Raw genomic sequence first — 16,526 nt, forward strand, 5'->3', positions numbered from 1 at the left:
CATTGTAGCAGAATATAATTCCATGGATAGAAAATGCAGAGGACATGTTAGAGAAAACAGGACACTTTTGCATTTGCTTACTAATATAATTTTCAGAGAAACACACATCCCACTGCAATCTTATTTCTTTCCACATCATGTGTTCTATTTTACGATGTACATACTTTGTATGAGGGAATGGCCTGTTCCAACTTTTCCAAAAAGACAGTCTCTGTTTTAAACATTCAGCTGTAAACTTGATTCCCCTGGGGGGCTAAAAACTCTTTTGTCCATATCACCACTTACTGTGTTATTCCCATCAAAACAATATATAAATAAACATATAATAAGCAGGATCACTCACCCCAAGTCACTTCTTACTTTGTATACCAGAAAATATCAGTCCTAATTAGTGTCTGCAATGCAACTACTAAGGGGGAGGGGGGTCAACTGTACCTTCCAGTGTCCAGCTGCGTTTGCCCCAGACTTTATAAAATGCCTTTTACCATAGGAGATATGGGGTAGAATAAACATTGGTCTAAGCAGATGTGTCAACATAGTGTCAATACATGATGCAAGTAAGATTTGCTTTAAGGCTTTCCCAAGCATGGGAAATCAGCAGTGTTTTTTAGTGCTTTAGCCCTGCACACTTGCCAGTGGTTACCAATACTTTATAAACTTGACAGGTTTATGCTATTTTTTTTATACTGTAGCTGCATCCAGAGTATTTGAACAATACATTGATTGCGCTTGATCATTTTTATCTCATTATGTTCCTCTTCACGTACTCATTTCTGTCATTCTGCTTCTCTCTCTCCATATGTTTTCCAATATTTAGCTTTGCCATCTTAACTACTGTAGTACTAACGGAAGAGGAGCCATATCGAAGTAGGTCACTTTTAATGAAATATGCAAATAACACCTGGCACGATGCTCTGCTCTCCTGAATAAATGCATAGATTGCACAGAATAGGAATAATATACTTAGATCGTCCAGTGGAACTGTCTTATTTTACTGAATTACAAATCATATACTGAAATTCTGTTCTCTATGATATTTCTAATTTTAAAGTACTCAAAGTACTGAAAGGCAGATTTTTTTTTAATAAAATATTATGCAAAAAAATAAGATATATATAACACTGAAATATGCAGTTTGCAAAAGCAAAAATGGAGGATGTAATTTTACTGTGTTCAAAAACTACAGAGTAAATGACATTATACAGGTATAAACAGAGGATTTTCATTTTTAATGTTAGTAATTCTGCAGAATGCTAACCAGATGTTTACTCTTAAACAGTTACAAATTCTACATTGATAAGACAACGTGTCTGCGAAGGGGACAGGCCCTGTCTTAGGTCCCTGGAGGAAGAATATTCTGTTGCATGTCTTAAGGAGGCAATTAGGCTTACCCATTGCTGCTGGCAGCCCAACCCATCCAAGAGACCTTCATTTACAGGTGGGCACAGGGTTATCACAAGAAATGACATCTGCAAAACTGAGCCAGACAGACACTGGATCGAAACTAAAATGCTATTCAAAATATAGGGTTCTCTTCATTAGAATTTAGTGTGAATTTTGTAACATAAAGGGATTCTGTCATGATTTTTATGGTCCATTTTATTTCTTAATGAAACTGTTTGCATAGCAAATAATTCACTCTACTATTTAAAGTTTTATTCTTGAACCAACATACTGTATATATGTATTTTATTTTAGTTGTAATATTGGTGTGCAGCCATCTCAGAGCATTGTGCCTGAGTCTGAGCTTTCAGTAGGAGCCAGTGCTACACATTAGAACTGCTTTCAGATAACCTATTGTTTCTCCTACTCCCATGTAACTGGAGTCCCAAGCCTGACTTGGATTTCTTACTATTGGGTGCTATTCTCATATCTACTAGGAACTGCTGATTTGCTACCTTCCCATTGTCCTGCTGATTGGCTGCTGGGGGGGAGAGGGAGGGGGGGTGATATCACTCATGTGAAATTTTAAAATTAAATATAAAAAATTCTGTTTGCGTTTTTGAAAAACAGAGCTCACTGCAGGATTCTGATGGAGAAGCTCTATTAGCTGATGTGTTTTTTTTTTTTTAAAAAAAATGTTTTCCTGTGACAGTATTCTTTTAAAGCTTTGTAATCTTGATGATTATATATCTGAACACCTCTCTGCATACCCTTTGGGGTACATGCTGATTGTTCTTAGGCTCCATTATAAATGCATTTGGAGTATCAGTAAATTAAATTGCACAGTAGGTTATCAATAGGACTCATTACTTTGACACTATGGAAGGAGGTAGGTTGACATGAACATGGTGGGGATCCCTTTAGCAGGAGGTGGGTTATTAAACTGTTCAATAGGGGTGGAATAGTTACCTCAAACCCCAGAAACTAATTCTGTTCCCCCATCACTACCATGTGTAAGGGTCCATAAAGCCTAGGAGAGGAAGTTGTTGTTTTACTGAAGAAATTACCCCTTTATGCAATAATAACAAATTGTAATCTGTTATGCCTAGTACATACCCTATACCTTAGGTTCATATTTCTGCAACTGTGCCCCTGACACTATGGGGTCCATTCATGAAAGCACCATTTTTTTTTGAGAAAAAAACATATTTTTTCTAATTTATAGAACTTTTCGTTATGTCCACGATATTTGTGCTAAAATTTAAATTTTTGTGGTCTTTGTTAACTTCCACGAAAAAGTCGCATTTTTCACAACGAACATTTCGGAATTCATTCAAGCTTTGGTGACTATGTTTTGGCCAGGTTAGAGCTGCAGAGTACTATTGAGTCCTATGGAAGGCTTCCAAAATAATGCATTGAAGGTTTCTAAGTCAGAAAGGTTTTCAAGTTGTTTGCGATCTTTCGGATCCTTTCAGATCGCAACCACAATATTTTCGTACAACTGAGAAAAGAATTTTGGTGACATTTTCGAACATCAGAAATTATCTTGGTTACTCCGAATTTTTTTTTCAATCGTGAACAACCAAAAATCGTGGTTTAATGAATGGGACCCAAAAATAGATATGTAAGCTGGAGATGAAACTCAGTAGTAATACCACCCTGAGAAATATTTCTTTATAAATCTCCCTCTACAAGTTTATGTACAGAGGAATGATGCCTTGTCTGATGCTGCACAACTTGCATGTTCTCCACATACATTTCTATTGCAGAATGCTGTAACAGCTGGGAGATATTTTGCTTAGCACATAAAAACAAGATCTTGGATTCAGTAAGACAAGTACAAGATAACATGGTAGGTATAAGCAGTGCTGAGTTTACTTTTATGTGATACTACTAAATTTATTTATAATATAATTGCAGCATTTGGTTCCTGACATAAAAGAATGTGTGTTCAGTAGGTAATTGAAAATAAATTGGTGTCTGGAAGGTGCTGGGATTAAATCACAATTTAAATATACCAATGCTGCCAGCTGAAACTGAAAACCACCACAGGCAAAGCCTACCATAACGTGGCAAAGAGCAAAATTGGGGCACATGAGTCTGGTCTGCAGTGGTCTTAATATTCTTCAAAAAGATAAAGAGGTAGATTTATCAAAGTGTGAAATTAGAGGTTATCACAGAAAAATTCCACCACCCTTTATTTATTTTTATGGGATGTTTTGCGGCATAGTTATCAAATGGTGAGCTCTAACTTTAACCCATTGGTAACTACTCCTCTAAAAATCCCATAGGAATGATAGAGAGTGATGAAAGCTCTAATTTCACACTTTGCTATATCTGCCCCTAAGTGCTTAACAAGTGTCAGGGGCAGATTTATCAAAATGTGAGTTTAGAGCTTAATACATGAGCTTAATACCCACTTTCTATTCATTCCTAGGGTAAATTTAGAAGTGTATTTATCAATATGTGAAAGTTAGAACTCAGCTTTTCATAAATATGCATCTAGAAACCCCATAGGAATGAATAGATTGTGGTTGAGTGTTTATGTATTAAGCTCTAATCTCACATTTTGATAAATCTGACCCATAGGGGCACATTTACTAATCCACAAATGTCCGAAAAGCGTCCGAATGTGCTTTTTTCGTAATCATCGGTATTTTGCGGTTTTTTTTCGTAAATTGTCACGACTTTTTCGTAGCCGTTACGACTTTTTCGCAACTTGTCGCTACTTTTTCGTAGCGTTACGACTTTCGCGAATTACGACTTTTTTGTAGCCATCGCACCAAGTACGAAAGTTTCGGATTCATTCAAGCTTCAGTATCGTGACTTTCCTTGGGCCAGGTTGGAGCTGCAGAGTGCCATTGAGCCCTATGGGAGACTTTCCTTGGGCCAGGTTGGAGCTGCAGAGTGCCATTGAGCCTATGGGAGACTTTCCTTGGGCCGGGTTGGAGCTGCAGAGTGCCATTGAGCCCTATGGGAGGCTTTCCTTGGGCCGGGTTGGAGCTGCAGAGTGCCATTGAGCCCTATGGGAGGCTTTCCTTGGGCCGGGTTGGAGCTGCAGAGTGCCATTGAGCCCTATGGGAGGCTTTCCTTGGGCCGGGTTGGAGCTGCAGAGTGCCATTGAGCCCTATGGGAGGCTTTCCTTGGGCCGGGTTGGAGCTGCAGAGTGCCATTGAGCCTATGGGAGACTTTCCTTGGGCCGGGTTGGAGCTGCAGAGTGCCATTGAGCCCTATGGGAGGCTTTCCTTGGGCCAGGTTGGAGCTGCAGAGTGCCATTGAGCCCTATGGGAGGCTTTCCTTGGGCCGGGTTGGAGCTGCAGAGTGCCATTGAGCCCTATGGGAGGCTTTCTTTGGGTCAGGTTGGAGCTGCAGAGTGCCATTGAGCCCTATGGGAGACTTTCCTTGGGCCAGGTTGGAGCTGCAGAGTGCCATTGAGCCCTATGGGAGACTTTACTTGGGCCGGGTTGGAGCTGCAGAGTGCCATTGAGCCCTATGGGAGACTTTCCTTGGGCCAGGTTAGAGCTGCAGAGTGCCATTGAGCCTATGGGAGACTTTCCTTGGGCCAGGTTGGAGCTGCAGAGTGCCATTGAGCCCTATGGGAGACTTTCCTTGGGCCAGGTTGGAGCTGCAGAGTGCCATTGAGCCCTATGGGAGGCTTTCCTTGGGCCAGGTTGGAGCTGCAGAGTGCCATTGAGCCCTATGGGAGGCTTTCCTTGGGCCGGGTTGGAGCTGCAGAGTGCCATTGAGCCCTATGGGAGGCTTTCCTTGGGCCGGGTTGGAGCTGCAGAGTGCCATTGAGCCTATGGGAGACTTTCCTTGGGCCGGGTTGGAGCTGCAGAGTGCCATTGAGCCCTATGGGAGGCTTTCCTTGGGCCGGGTTGGAGCTGCAGAGTGCCATTGAGCCCTATGGGAGGCTTTCCTTGGGCCGGGTTGGAGCTGCAGAGTGCCATTGAGCCCTATGGGAGGCTTTCTTTGGGTCAGGTTGGAGCTGCAGAGTGCCATTGAGCCCTATGGGAGGCTTTCCTTGGGCCGGGTTGGAGCTGCAGAGTGCCATTGAGCCTATGGGAGACTTTCCTTGGGCCGGGTTGGAGCTGCAGAGTGCCATTGAGCCCTATGGGAGGCTTTCCTTGGGCCGGGTTGGAGCTGCAGAGTGCCATTGAGCCCTATGGGAGGCTTTCCTTGGGCCGGGTTGGAGCTGCAGAGTGCCATTGAGCCCTATGGGAGGCTTTCTTTGGGTCAGGTTGGAGCTGCAGAGTGCCATTGAGCCCTATGGGAGACTTTCCTTGGGCCAGGTTGGAGCTGCAGAGTGCCATTGAGCCCTATGGGAGACTTTACTTGGGCCGGGTTGGAGCTGCAGAGTGCCATTGAGCCCTATGGGAGACTTTCCTTGGGCCAGGTTAGAGCTGCAGAGTGCCATTGAGCCTATGGGAGACTTTCCTTGGGCCAGGTTGGAGCTGCAGAGTGCCATTGAGCCCTATGGGAGACTTTCCTTGGGCCAGGTTGGAGCTGCAGAGTGCCATTGAGCCCTATGGGAGACTTTCCTTGGGCCAGGTTGGAGCTGCAGAGTGCCATTGAGCCCTATGGGAGACTTTACTTGGGCCAGGTTGGAGCTGCAGAGTGCCATTGAGCCCTATGGGAGACTTTCCTTGGGCCAGGTTGGAGCTGCAGAGTGCCATTGAGCCCTATGGGAGACTTTCCTTGGGCCAGGTTGGAGCTGCAGAGTGCCATTGAGCCCTATGGGAGACTTTCCTTGGGCCAGGTTGGAGCTGCAGAGTGCCATTGAGTCCTATGGGAGGCTTCCAAAATCATGCTAAGTCTGAAAGTTTTGCCCGCTGTTTACGAGTGCTCAATACGAAAAAGTCGCGACAATATACGAGCAAGTCGTAACGGCTACGAAAAAGTCACGACAATTCGCGCAAGTCGTAACAGCTATGAAAAAATACGAAAAAGTCGCAAAAAGTTTGTTTCCAATCCGAATTTTTTGCCATTCGGATTCGAATTCGTGGATTAGTAAATCAGCCCCATAGTGTTGCTGTAAATGTTTTGAGAGGAAATTTACAACATAGAGTATCTACTTTTAAAATACCATGGCTACTTATTGACTATTTTGAGGCTGTGGAGTTTTGTATTCGACACCATGAGTGCAGGAGGTTGGTAATTTTCGGCTGAAAGCATCCATTTTTATTTCATCTATTCTGTACAATCTAAATTGTCATTACTTTGAAAATAACTCAAACATTATATCTATGAAAAATACAACAAAGGTACTAGTTGATTATCTTTGGTCTTTCTTAAAAGAAAAAATATATGCCCTGATTGACCATGTGGAAAAGGTTGGGGTTCCCTATAAGGCTTGGCCAGCCCAGTAGTGTGTTGATACTCATTTATTAACCAATCACCTGTTCACCAGTTGTCTTTCTCATCCTTAAGAATAAATCAACCACAGATTCTCCATCCATTCGGAACACAACAATGACTGCTAGCACTGATATGTCAGAAGCAATTAGAAAATTCCAGACACTTCACTTCACTGAAGCGATGCCACCTGCACAAAGTAAATAAGGATCATAAAACCTAATTTTACATTAATCAAAAATAATAGTAAGATGGGTCCAGAGTATACAAATCACTTGCACACAGGGCACATTTATCAAAATGTGAGATTTATGATATATTAATGGTGTGTATCTACAATCATTATAGGGCAGATTTATCAAAACGTGAGATTAGAGCTCACCACAGAAAAAAATCACTCACTTTCCATTCTTTCCTATGGGATATTTAGAAGCTTATTTATCACTGAGTGAAAGTATGAGTTCACTATTTAATAAATACACATAAATGTCTTTCTTCAACATTTATTTTTTTAACTAATTTCTACTGAGGCATTTTACCTTTCTACTCATTAATCATAGTGGCAGAGCCTGAAAACTACAGGCCAGTGATGACAAGAGAAGATAAAACTGAATACCAAACCCAGCCTCAGGGATATTCACACCAGCACTCCTCCAGGTTTCCTCTATGGGGAATGGTAAGTGTTTAATTTTTCTCACTTGTCAGCCAAGAGAGATATCATAAAAACATGTTGAACCAGTTTTGCTCCAAATTTCTAATGAAGACTGACATATTTTTGTCAAAGTGGAGAAGTGGCAAGTTTAACATACCAACTCTAATAACAAATACAGTACTTTGGTATTTTTTCTGTATATTTTTGTATCATCTTTATTTATTTAAAGAGCACTTCACTGCATATTATATGGAAAGGGAAAGACATCAAATAATCACAGAAAGTGAACCAAAAAGAGCTCAGCATACTGCAAGGAACTGTAATTGTATGTATCTGTTACCTTTATGTCATGTTGCCTGATATCCCTACCCAGATTAACCATGGCTTAAACACCCTGTATAGAACTATTAACTCATACTTAACAGCACCTATCCAATGAAATTTATTTTACTCACTGGGCAGGTAGGCTAACGCAGTCTGGTTGGGGAAACAATCAGTTTATGTTTTAATGCCAAATTATTCTAGAAATATCGCAGATAAATTAAATTCAAACTTTACCCCTTGTATGTTGGATGGTATTGCAGAGCTTTTATTATACAACTTTCTGTCTTTCTCGCATTTTAACTTAGGCACCAGAACAAAAATTTCATCGTGCTTTTGTCAGACCAGGTATGTTCTGCCCAGCGTTTCACTTCCTTCTCACCAAGCAAATGTCCTGTGTTACTCACATATATTTATCTATAACTACAGTATATGTATATATGTACAGGGTTTCTTTATAATATCTACCCTCTATATCTTCCATTGTGCAATGGTATCTTTATTCTTGGTCACCACTTTTCTTTTCAATGGTTTCCATTTTCAAGAGTAACTTCTTTTCTACCAATGTCACTGTCAACCCAAAAATCTTTAAAGATTGCCCCTAGCAAGGTAGGACTTACTATCACAGAAAAAAGAGATGCTATTCATGACTTATCTGTGGTTTTCTTATTTTATTTTGCTGTTTCAGTCTACTATCCTCATTATCCAATTTACCCAAGAGGCTCCTATGGACCATCGGTATGTAATTAACTTAAAGCTTTGTGCTACACAATGTTATAATCTGCAATGTTAATAGTATCTATATATGTAATAGTATATATATTGCCTCATTATTTTTTTTCTTTACCTTAATACCTCATAACTGTAAACCATCTCAATAAGCTAGACTTTATGGATGCCATAAATGAACATGTTAAATACTAAGGGGGTCATTTACTTCTCCAAGGGGCACAAGTTCTAGAGCATGTAACAAAGACTTGCGCTCCAGGGAATGTTGACCCTTGCACTGTTCTGAAAATCTGGCACAAGGAACAAAGCACAGGTCAGGAGGCAAAGGTCAGTTTCTTTCCTTACTGCCCGCACTGGGCAGGTGATAAGGACAGGGTCCTCTTGCGTCACGCATCTATTGACACTCCCTAACTTGCACTTTTGAATGGCACTAAAGTTATGGAACAGGTAGGGGCAAGAATAGAACAAAGTGCAAAAAACATCCTTAAACATTAAATGAAGATGGGTTATGGCTAGGAGACATATGAGTGGTCTGGTTGCAAATAAAGCAAGTGTTTCAGGAAACTGTGGCCACAGCTTGAGTCTCCATAAGAAACTTACTTTATCCTTAAGTGCTACATGTGCTTTTAATATATGATGACCCCGGTGGCATACTAACTTTATCCTGCTAGCATTATTTTAGTGCAAGTAGAATTGTGTAAACCAACCTAAGCATGGAAAAGTAATGTACTGTGTCCTTCTTTCCTTTTTCAGTATTTCAACCCTCCATACCCTAACCATGGTAAGCAGAAATTAACTCACTTGACTAAAAGTTCAAGAAGAGGTTCACATTCAAACTAGCCTTTAAATGCACCCTTACTATGCAACTTTTGCCTTTGTCTATTCTACCTATTTCCATCCCGCAAATAAAAGTGCTACCTGGTTGCCTAAGTAACTGGTCCCAGCAACCAAACAAAAATTGACTTTGAGGCTTCAAATATATTGTTATTCATATTTTCACATATAATTATATATCTATATACATATATTTTATTGCTTATCTTTTTAATCAGTTCCTCTTCTGTTCATATTCAATTCACTCTTCCTACCTACTTTCTGGGGTCTACGGAAATTTATCCTTAGCAAACAGATAGCAGTTGGAATTCCAAGCTTGAGAGCTCCAGTACTAAAAAGCTAATAATAATTCAAAACCATGAAAAAGCTTTAGAATATTGCTATCCACTTAACTACCATTTTAAACAGAGATTTTTCATGGCTTTGCAAAAGATCAACATTCGAGATTTCTTTAAAACCTGCACTTTGATTAGTTATCATTTTACTGGATATTTTGCTAATGGCTTTTTCCTTAGATTAAGATATTTCATTTCAGTATTTTTACCTTTATTGAAATGTAGAATCTTTTTGACACCTGCCTGCAATGTACCACTAAATCCCTTGTACAAACAGGGAGAATTTGAATTATTCATCTTTATCACATCACAATTTATTTTAAATCCTCTGTTCTTTCAGTTCCCTTTGTGCTTTTCCACCCACACATCATGCACACAGGTAGCTGGTCACTTGTATTCAGTGACATGGGAATCCCTAGATGCCTAGCAGTAACTCAAGACAATTTGTATTTTTCACAATCTTGCAAATATAACCTTCTTTCCTCATTTTAAACCATGACAGCATTTTCCACATCATAAGTTTTTCTTCAAGGGAAATTATCTTTTTTTGCTTTCATCAAACTCAGCTGAGTGACAGCTTAAAGTCGTTTTATTTAGTCAGTGTTCCTCTTATTCAACAAATTATACATTAATCTGTCAAATTTGAGTAAAATATCTACCTCCCTCTTTCACTATTCAGTGTGCAATGTCTCACTCACCCTCTAGTTATTCTGAGTGGCATTCATGCGTCTCCAACTTCCTTCTGAACCTTCTAGTATCACTTCTTTTAGGGTTGCTGTTAGGAATAAAGGGGCTCCATACACCAACCTCGCCAGGCCCGGATTCACCAAAACTTCACCAGATTCATATAAACCCTGTCCCTGGTCTGCCCAAACCTTACCCCTTTGATGGGAAGTCCTATCCCTTTCATAGCAGTCTGAACTTCCAATTGTATATTCCAGCCCCCCCCCCCCAGTTATTCCATATTATAATTTCTCTTCCTCCATTGTGACATATACATTGTTCACTCTATTCCAGAGGTTTTCAGACAGTTGGAGCCCCCAGTTTGCAAGCAGCTGTCACAGCCCTCCTTTGGTTATAACACCAAAAGCACAACTAAAAGAAGCAGCCCCACAGCCTGAAAACCTATGCTCTGTCTATCCACATACTGGTATGGGATCCATATGCCATCTCCCATATACTCTATTATAAGCAAATAATTCTATGTTCTCTTGAAAAATAAATCAGTACCTTGTACTTGATGGCAGCTGCATAAATTCATATTGGCGGCAAAACAATCCTATTGGGTTTATTTAATGTTTAAATGATATTTAGCAGATCTAAGGTATGGTGACTAAAATTACAGAAATATCCTCCTGGGTAACAGATTCTATACCTGGTGTCACTTTGGCGCTACAGGAGCCCTGAGCCCCGCTTACTATTGGGGGGACAGGTGTTTTCCCAGCAATGGCGTGCCTCCACCCAGGGATGATTCTGTGGGACTACAACTCCCACCCTGGGAACTTAATGCTGTAGTTCAACCCCTCAGGGGATCCGCTCTATGCCCGGCAGTATTACCCCTCCCTGGGGTAGTTTCTTACCGGCTTGGTTAGTGGTCCTGGGTATGAATAAGCTGAACACCGAGGTATATGATGAAACAGATGGATTTTTTATTTGGGCAGACCTCTCCAGGAGTGTAATACATGCAGTCATGGCACATCCACCATTCCTCCACTCTCTCAAAGGGGTACCCACGGTACTCCTGCCCAGATGATCTTATCTAGGAGTTCTCCCCGGTACTCTCGCCAAGAGGCCCTCTCATAGGGCTCTCCCCAGTACTCACGCTAGGCAGACCCTCCACAAAGACTCCCCCCCGGTACTCACGCTCAGGCACTCTTTATCAGGGATCTCCCATCTAATAGGGACTCTCTCCCTCTTGCCTAACCACTGTATGCCCTGATCTTCCAGCTAATGTAATGCTGGGGGGTCTTAACCCCTCTACACTCCTGGAGGGGCAATGTCGGCCCATTCTTTCTACCACTTTCTACATGGCATTCCTAGAGTGTCCTATAACATGGAAACTGCTTTCTAACCCCTACTAAATGGAGCACCTCTGTCCAGAGGAAATCCCCACACTCAATCTCCCTCAGCACATGGCTGCATCCCTTTATATAACTTGTGCACCACCCTGTGGCTGTAACCCAAACTACAGGGATACTCCCCATTAACTATTGCTGTCCCAGACCATACCCAGTGTCCCTTAACCATTACCTCCCTGGGGCCTGTCCTAGGGGTATCCATCCTGTGGGGCCTATTTTTAGTAAACCCCTACACCTGTACTAACTAAACCCCTAGTCCACACATTCTATCTTCTATCTGAATAATATAATAACATCCATTCTTCCCTGAATTGATTCCATTCTGGTGACATTTGAATCTCCCTTAATCAAATCCACCTAATACCATCTCTAGGGCTATTTATACTTCATTTTCCACTGCAGAAACATGTCAGTGTCATTTTGTGTAATCCACCACAGCAGGATCTTAATCTCCTGTCCTCCTTTCAAGCCCAATAGCCACGCCATCTATTTTCTCTGTTGTGCCACTCTGGCATTTACATTTCCCAACTTATTTTATTTGTAAAGAATATTAGACATCATACTTCTGTTTTTGCAACTGATAAGCATTAAAATAGAAAAAAACAACCATTTCGTTAGTGACTTAAATTTACCCTTGGACATAGTACTCTCTTTATATATAATGTGCCTACATATTCATATACATATACACAAAGATATCATATACATTAACCAGTACAAACACTACTTGCAAAAACAGAACAGGCAAGTGATGACAAAGGGGTCGCATATTAACAGGTTTTTGTGTGGAAACAGGAAATCTGTCAGTATTGTATTCACATGCCAGTGATTGGAATGTGTGTGCTTTAAAAATATATTATTTCTTTTCCAGGCTCTAATATTATTATTCAAAATACCAATGGAGTGCAAATTGGAGACAACAACATTATGGTTTCAGAGAACTCTGGAGCAAGTAGGGGAGCATCATTCAGATGCACATCATGCACAAATGAAAGTCCACAGCAAGAAAGGCCTGGCCATGTTTCTTACCAGCAGACAAACATAAGGCGGGATTTTTCCAAGCCCTTTCCCCCACATACTACCATAACAAAGCCCGTACAAGCTCAGGACCAACTTGACATCCAGAAAAAAAGTCAAGAAAATCCAAATACCAAATCAGGTCACTGAAACAGAGATTCCACATTGTCTTTGATCATGTTTTTTCCAGCAAGCACTACAGACTTCAGACTTATTGTGTATATCCCAAAGTCTTGCGCAATCTGTTCTGCGCAAAGCCAGTCCTATATTATAAAGCATTTTTATTCATTTTAGCATTTGCATTTTACTGTGATTCAGGTTAATGGCAAAACAATTTCAGGATGACAAATGCAAGAATAAACCTTCCCCATAATCTTGTGTAATACATTCATCTGAAGGTGCTCTTCTGATCTGATATATACCACTATTCTGTTTTAAAAGGTGAACATGAATAATTAATGAATAAATGAATCCAAGTAGATAAAACTACATTTTCTTCTTAATAATGATGATCCCTTTTAATTCATATTTGCCGTTTCGCCAGGAATCAATATTCCATACATGAACATAATTGTGGCACCAGAAAATGTGGTTTATTCAGAAAATGTGGTCTGCACGCACATCATATAAATCAAATCATTTCTCCATATCAGATAGAAAGCTGGCACAGTGTGCAGTAAGTGTTTTCGGTGACCATGATGCAGTGTAGGCTTGGGCCCGCAGAGAAGTATCGATTTTGACCAGTTTTTGAAGTCTAACAAAAGAACATTTTTGCCAAAAAGACTATAAAATGATAAGGAGTTAAGCTGAGTAATTCAGCAACAGCAGCACCTTCAGTGTCATGATGTCAGACCCTGCTATGTCACATATGGCTTATGAAGCAAAATTTCTCCACATTTTTTATCTCTCTGTCCCTTCTAAATAGGTAAATTATAAATTCACTGCCAAGTCATGTTTTATCCCACCAGGTCTCAGTGATACCAATTTTCCGTACATGCAATGACCTCTGGCTGTTTAGCCTGGCAACTTCTGTGCATTTGAAAGCATACAGCAAAGGTTATTTTCGTATGATATTTGCATTATTTACTGAAAAGTAATATCAGTTAGATCAGTGCTATCAAAATTCTTTGCTTTTAAGCTTTAAAGACCATACCCACATTAATGGTGGTATCACATAAAAAAAACCAAATAATTGGTTCCCACTGCAGGGATATCACCCTTCACACATATGTTAAAAATGTTTTAAGTCATATTAAGACATACCCTTAAATACATAAGGCTCCTGTGGATAGCACAGGAACCCCCATCCAGGGGCGCTTCTGCCATTAGGCGAGTTGAGAAACTCGCCTCAGGCGGCAGAAGCGCCCCAGTTACCTGGTAACTTTAAGAGCCGAATTTCTGGTTTTTAAACCGGAAATTTGGCTCTTCTAGTGCAGAGAGCGCAATTGCGCTCTCTGCACTAGCGATCTCACCGCCCCCGGACCCGCTCCTGCGCTCAGAAGGTAAGCGCTGGGGAGCGGGGGGGGGGGTGCGGGATCCAGGAGCCGCCTCAGGCGGCGATATGTCCAGAATCGCCCTTGCCCCCACAGGGAGACAGGGAAGCCTATCATGACTTTGCAAGAACAGTAACTGATTATGACCACTGTCTAAATCCTCAAAGAATACACCCAATTCAGTAAAATTTATATATATATAGTGTGCTAACACAGTTTAATTAGACAATTTATAAAAGAGATCAGAGTTAAAGACAAAAATCTTTACCTAAAATAGGTATTGACCTGGGTGTAAATACCCCAGGTCCCTCGCCAAATATTTCAAATGTTAGTACACAAGCAGTGAAGATCACATAAATATACACACAATCACCGATGCTGAAATTTGGTTCGGGTGCTTGGAGCCCCGAACCCGTAACCCAAGGGAGCAAACTCAAATCTCTGAAGAAAGCGGCTCGCAAAGCACCATGGTCAGCCAGAGAATGGATAAAACTCGAACTTTATTTACATTCTTAAAAACCCAGAACGCTTTATGACCACTGTAACAAGTTTGTACTGTACTGGTGTGAACAATACAGGGACATATAGGTGTGAACAACACAAATGCTTATTTGTGTAAACAATGCAGGGCCTTATGTGTATGAACAATGCAGGGACTTACAGCCTGAATCTGAGGTGTGAACAATGGAGGGTCCAGCTAATCTTAGTACTGTTACCATTTAAAGATTACACAAAGGTAAACAGCTACAGCAGCCAGACAGATGGGGGACCACACAAGGGGCCGCCAGTTGGACAGCACTCAGTTAGACTCTGCAGCAGGTAGACTCTGTGCTCCCCTCACTCCTCCCCTGAGACCCCATTCTAATCCTGTGACCCTTTACCATTAATCACATGACTAAATCTAAAGTGGTTATTTACAATCTCTGTGGCATTGTGCAAAGTCACCAGGCTGCCCAAAAAAACTATAGCATTGCCTGCCTTGACCAGCACAATATTCCTGAATAGCCGAGCTACATAGGGTCTTTTCTACATGTCCCCTAACATCAGACATACAAGTTAGGGAGAAGTAGAGTGCGGCCTGACACTAAGCTGTGCGCCTCATGCCAGGTTTTGTTAATCTGAGAGGAGGTGCACAGTGCAGCCATTCCACTGGCCAAAAGTACTCTGTGCAGGAGCACTTACGGATGTGGTCTCGCACTTCTGCTTGGGAGAATTGTAAATGACCCCTTAAGGGTTATGAATAAATATAATAATCCTAAAAAAAACCTTAAGATTTAGTGCATCCTTATTTATAAGCCTTTAATTAAGAAAAAATGGTGTTGTGGCTACCTATAATAGTAGAGTTGACCTAAACGCAATGGTATCCTTGAGTTGTTTCCCATGGGCAGCAATGGTATATGCATAAAGCAGCAGTTTCTTACCCAAACATGGCTCTGACTTCAGGGATGATTTTTTTTCAGTAGCCATTTAAATATAAGAATAACAAAATCATTGATGCCTTGCAGTTGGTATAATTATATGGGGCGGGTGACATTAATGTGAAATGATATAAGTTGAAACACATTTGTCAATAGAATTTACCTGGCATTAACAAAATGTGATGCTATAAAGAGGGGTGAAATTAAGGGGGTTATTTGCCATATAATGGCTTTCAATAAATATTACTGTGCCCATTATGAATTCTTATTAACAAGCCAGCACATAACCAGAATACTGAAGAAACATGGAAACCCACAAGGAGTAATTAGAAATTCAATGTAGCTGTGCATACTGCATATGGTAATTTGCTGGAAATGTTTACATTTTTAAATGTAGAACTACTTTATGAATTAAAATGTTCACCTATTTTATTTTTATTAAATACTAAGTTTCTAAAACATTCTTTTGTGTACTTGTGTTTTGTTCTACAATGCACATATGGTCACTAGAACTGACCTTGCACATAAAACTTGAATAACTAGAATTATCTGCATATTTTATTATATGTTTACCAGCATGGTATTTATTTATCAGTGTCCTAGGTGCACTAAAGAGCACAAAATTGAACCCATTAGGTTCCATGTATGTTGCAGTTGCACCTGGGGCACTGGTCTGTGCAGATTCCCCTCTGCATGATGGGCAGAATACTATGCAAGGTGCAATATGTAGTGCTGCCATAGAAAGAGCAGTAGAGGGCTCTCTTGCTTCTTGGGGCCCTTGATGATTCCTAGACTCTTTGAACCTGATGGATGCATAATTTGGGGGGTGTTTTAGGAGTTCACCTGCCAAAAACTGCCAACCTCTTTGCAGTTGCCTTAGGTAGCAAATAATAGGTTAATGTGCAAAGTGC

General features: G+C 40.8%; 1 protein-coding gene across 4 annotated transcripts in view; it reads left to right on the plus strand.

The window, feature by feature from the left end:
- LOC100497374 (receptor-interacting serine/threonine-protein kinase 4) overlaps positions 1-13,074 on the plus strand; it is a 31,536-nt gene extending 18,462 nt beyond the window's left edge. For 3 of the 4 annotated variants that reach the window (XM_004910744.4, XM_002934286.5, XM_031891450.1), the window contains exons 5-13: positions 818-867; positions 1,280-1,438; positions 3,153-3,235; positions 6,814-6,937; positions 7,299-7,414; positions 8,020-8,059; positions 8,400-8,449; positions 9,194-9,221; positions 12,559-13,074. In XM_004910744.4, the coding sequence (XP_004910801.2) occupies positions 818-867; positions 1,280-1,438; positions 3,153-3,235; positions 6,814-6,937; positions 7,299-7,414; positions 8,020-8,059; positions 8,400-8,449; positions 9,194-9,221; positions 12,559-12,854 (946 nt within the window). In that variant the 3' untranslated portion in view covers positions 12,855-13,074. The remainder of the gene's footprint in view (positions 1-817; positions 868-1,279; positions 1,439-3,152; positions 3,236-6,813; positions 6,938-7,298; positions 7,415-8,019; positions 8,060-8,399; positions 8,450-9,193; positions 9,222-12,558) is intronic. The other variant, XM_031891452.1, reaches the window with a different exon arrangement.
- The last annotated feature ends 3,452 nt before the right edge of the window (positions 13,075-16,526 follow it).

Source organism: Xenopus tropicalis, chromosome 1, assembly GCF_000004195.4.
Source record: "Xenopus tropicalis strain Nigerian chromosome 1, UCB_Xtro_10.0, whole genome shotgun sequence".
In the NCBI taxonomy this organism is placed as follows: domain Eukaryota; kingdom Metazoa; phylum Chordata; class Amphibia; order Anura; family Pipidae; genus Xenopus; species Xenopus tropicalis.